We start from the raw sequence: 2,500 nt of genomic DNA, 5'->3' as shown, positions 1-2,500 counted from the left end.
AAGAGTTCTACATCTCCAAGATTTTATGGACGCCTTTACGGAAAGATGTAAAAACAAAACGGTAGATATCCTGGCTTTCCTTTGGTCCACCAGTTTAAAAACTGAAAAGTTTATAGAAGTAGAGAAAAAGATGAATTCTTTGGAATTAGACTTAACTGCTCAACACATGGACAATTTGATAAGGAATCTTTCGGGTTTTAACCTTGAAGTTGACAAGATCGAAAGAGATGGGAACTGTTTTTTCAGAGCAGTTGCCTCACAGCTCAATAGACACCTGAGGGAATACAAGGAACATATCGAAGGGCATTGCAATTCCCTTGGATTAGGAATTAGTGAAGCCTTCGACACACGTAGACTTAGGGAGCTGTTTGTGAAAGAAGTCTCTGATAACATTGAAGAGTACAGAGACTGGATGACAACTGGCGTTAATGGGTTAGAGGAAGTTTACAAATTTAGCCAAGACGGATTTTTCGCAAATGAAGTTGGTGATTTATGCGCGAGAGCAACAGCTAAAGTCTTGAAAATTCCAATTGTGATTATTACCGCTCTCCCTTCCACACCTACGGTGCCATTCCTACCACACGAATTCCTTACCACCACACCCATCTACATTGCATATGATCATTCTGGGCCAGGCCACTACGATGCCACAAAAGGTACTCGATAATTGTTCAATAACCTTAGGTTAAATTAGCAGTTATAAATTCTGATAATGCTAAATACCTCCTCATATATCGAGGTTTGAACTGAGAATTTTTCGAGATCCTCCCGATGTCTTGGCACCCTTATAAGGTTGAAGTCTTGTACTAGTACTAAGTTGTAAATGCTTACGTTAATAAAACTGAGCCGGAAATCATTTAATGGAGAAAATGATGTTTTCTTCATTTGTGCTGAAACGAATTCTGTAAATCGAGGTTATTTCAGATATAAGCAATAACTATTTACCGACGTGTAGGTGGCTAATAGTAGACATTTAACGAGCCGCGAAGCAGCTTGGCAAATATTCACTAATAGCCACGACACTGAGGCGAATAGCTGTTTTTAGTACACACTAAATCAGTGAGATAATATGGCACAAAAAGATGATTTTAATAATCAATTTATTCCTGTACGTGCGGCAGCGTGAAACTCGCGAGTTGCTCGGAGGTAAATAGCAAAGGATATTCAGAGTTTGAGTAGCCAGTCAGAGCACACCTTCAACGCTGTCCACTGCTTTACTATATACTAATGACCTTTAACTTGTCGAAACCTTGTCGAAAACCATTGCATTAATTCTTGACATGGTTTCATCGTTTCATCGTTTCAAGTGAGAATGACTGTGACGAACAAGCGAAGGAAACAAGATGCACTTGCGGTAAAAACAAGAAAAATAAGTCAGTTTCAGACATTTTCTGTGTTTCTGGTAAATGCCCGTGCCACAAAGTGAACCACTCTTGTACCCGCTCGTGTAGATGTTACAATTGCAAAAATACGTGCAATTCCAATGAAGTTGTGAAGGTAAAAAAGAGTCTGAAGAGAGGCTGTAGGTGCGGAGTTGGACAAAAGAGCAAAGGGGACGGAGAACCAAATGCAAGTCACAAGTCGTGTCAAGACAGTCTCCGCAAGTCGAAGTGTTCGTGTGTAGCGGGTGGCATAGGATGCACCGAAGTCTGCAGATGCTTTAATTGTGGAAACATTGTTCAAGCTCGAGCTGACCCGGGAAAATCCCCAAAACGAAAGAAGCGAAATAGGGCGACCGTCTCTCCATATAAGAGGAAAAAGGGATCAAAGTTCATGATAAGTCAAAATGCAGAGGTGGATTGTGGACCATGGAGAAACATTGAAACGCTTTGTTTGATGGTTTGCCGGGACGTGATGCTAAGTCAAGGACTTTCCATAAATTCAAAAAATTTGCGTGATTTGTATGATTTCGTGGCTAAGTCTCCTGCTGTTATGGAAATGTCTTTAAACATAGCTGCGAAGTCTACAGCACAGATTGCGGCTAAAATAGCGCATCTAAGAGGCATTGATTTGTAAAATACACATAAGGTAGGGCTATCCTGTCCAGTGAAAGTTTTGAAGGCTTCACTTCTGCTACCTTTTAATTCCGCTCTTAATGATAAAAGAATGTTCTTCAAAAAGTTCAAAAAGTTACCCGTTAGATCTCATGTCCAATCAGACTTTTGAGCTTTCTCTTTAATGGATGAAAAACGCGAGAAAAGATGACTAGTGATTCACGATTTCTTATTCACACTGTATTAGGCCACAGAGAAATTACTAAGTAAATACAGCTTTGTGTCAAAACTGAGTGATTACCTAGATTTTGTACGACTATTTTCGTTCTTTTGTATCTTGTTATTATAGCAAAAGATTCACGGTGTGCATTTCATGTTTATGTTGGAAAAGGTGTAACTAATCGTACGCGAACTCGTTCATATTGGATTGCTGCAGAATAAGTACAACTTGTTACATGTTTAACTGACCACAATAGTTTTTTTAATTACTCGTATACCAATGATAG

At 39.4% G+C, this 2,500-nt stretch overlaps 1 protein-coding gene across 1 annotated transcript in view; it reads left to right on the top strand.

Annotated features, from left to right (window-relative positions):
• Positions 1-710, top strand: part of LOC149044620 (uncharacterized) — a gene marked incomplete at its 5' end in the record, with an annotated part of 1,918 nt that extends 1,208 nt beyond the window's left edge. The window contains one exon of the mRNA XM_089208752.1: positions 1-710. This exon is cut by the window's left edge and continues 1,208 nt beyond it. Within this exon, the coding sequence (XP_089064878.1) occupies positions 1-667 (667 nt within the window).
• Between the last annotated feature and the right edge of the window lie 1,790 nt (positions 711-2,500).

Source organism: Pocillopora damicornis, chromosome 6 (genome assembly GCF_964200805.1).
Source record: "Pocillopora damicornis chromosome 6, jaPocDami1.2, whole genome shotgun sequence".
Classification (NCBI taxonomy): Eukaryota; Metazoa; Cnidaria; class Anthozoa; order Scleractinia; family Pocilloporidae; genus Pocillopora; species Pocillopora damicornis.
The sequence above is the reverse complement of the archived record's forward strand: the minus strand, read 5'-3'. Positions and strand labels throughout refer to the sequence as shown.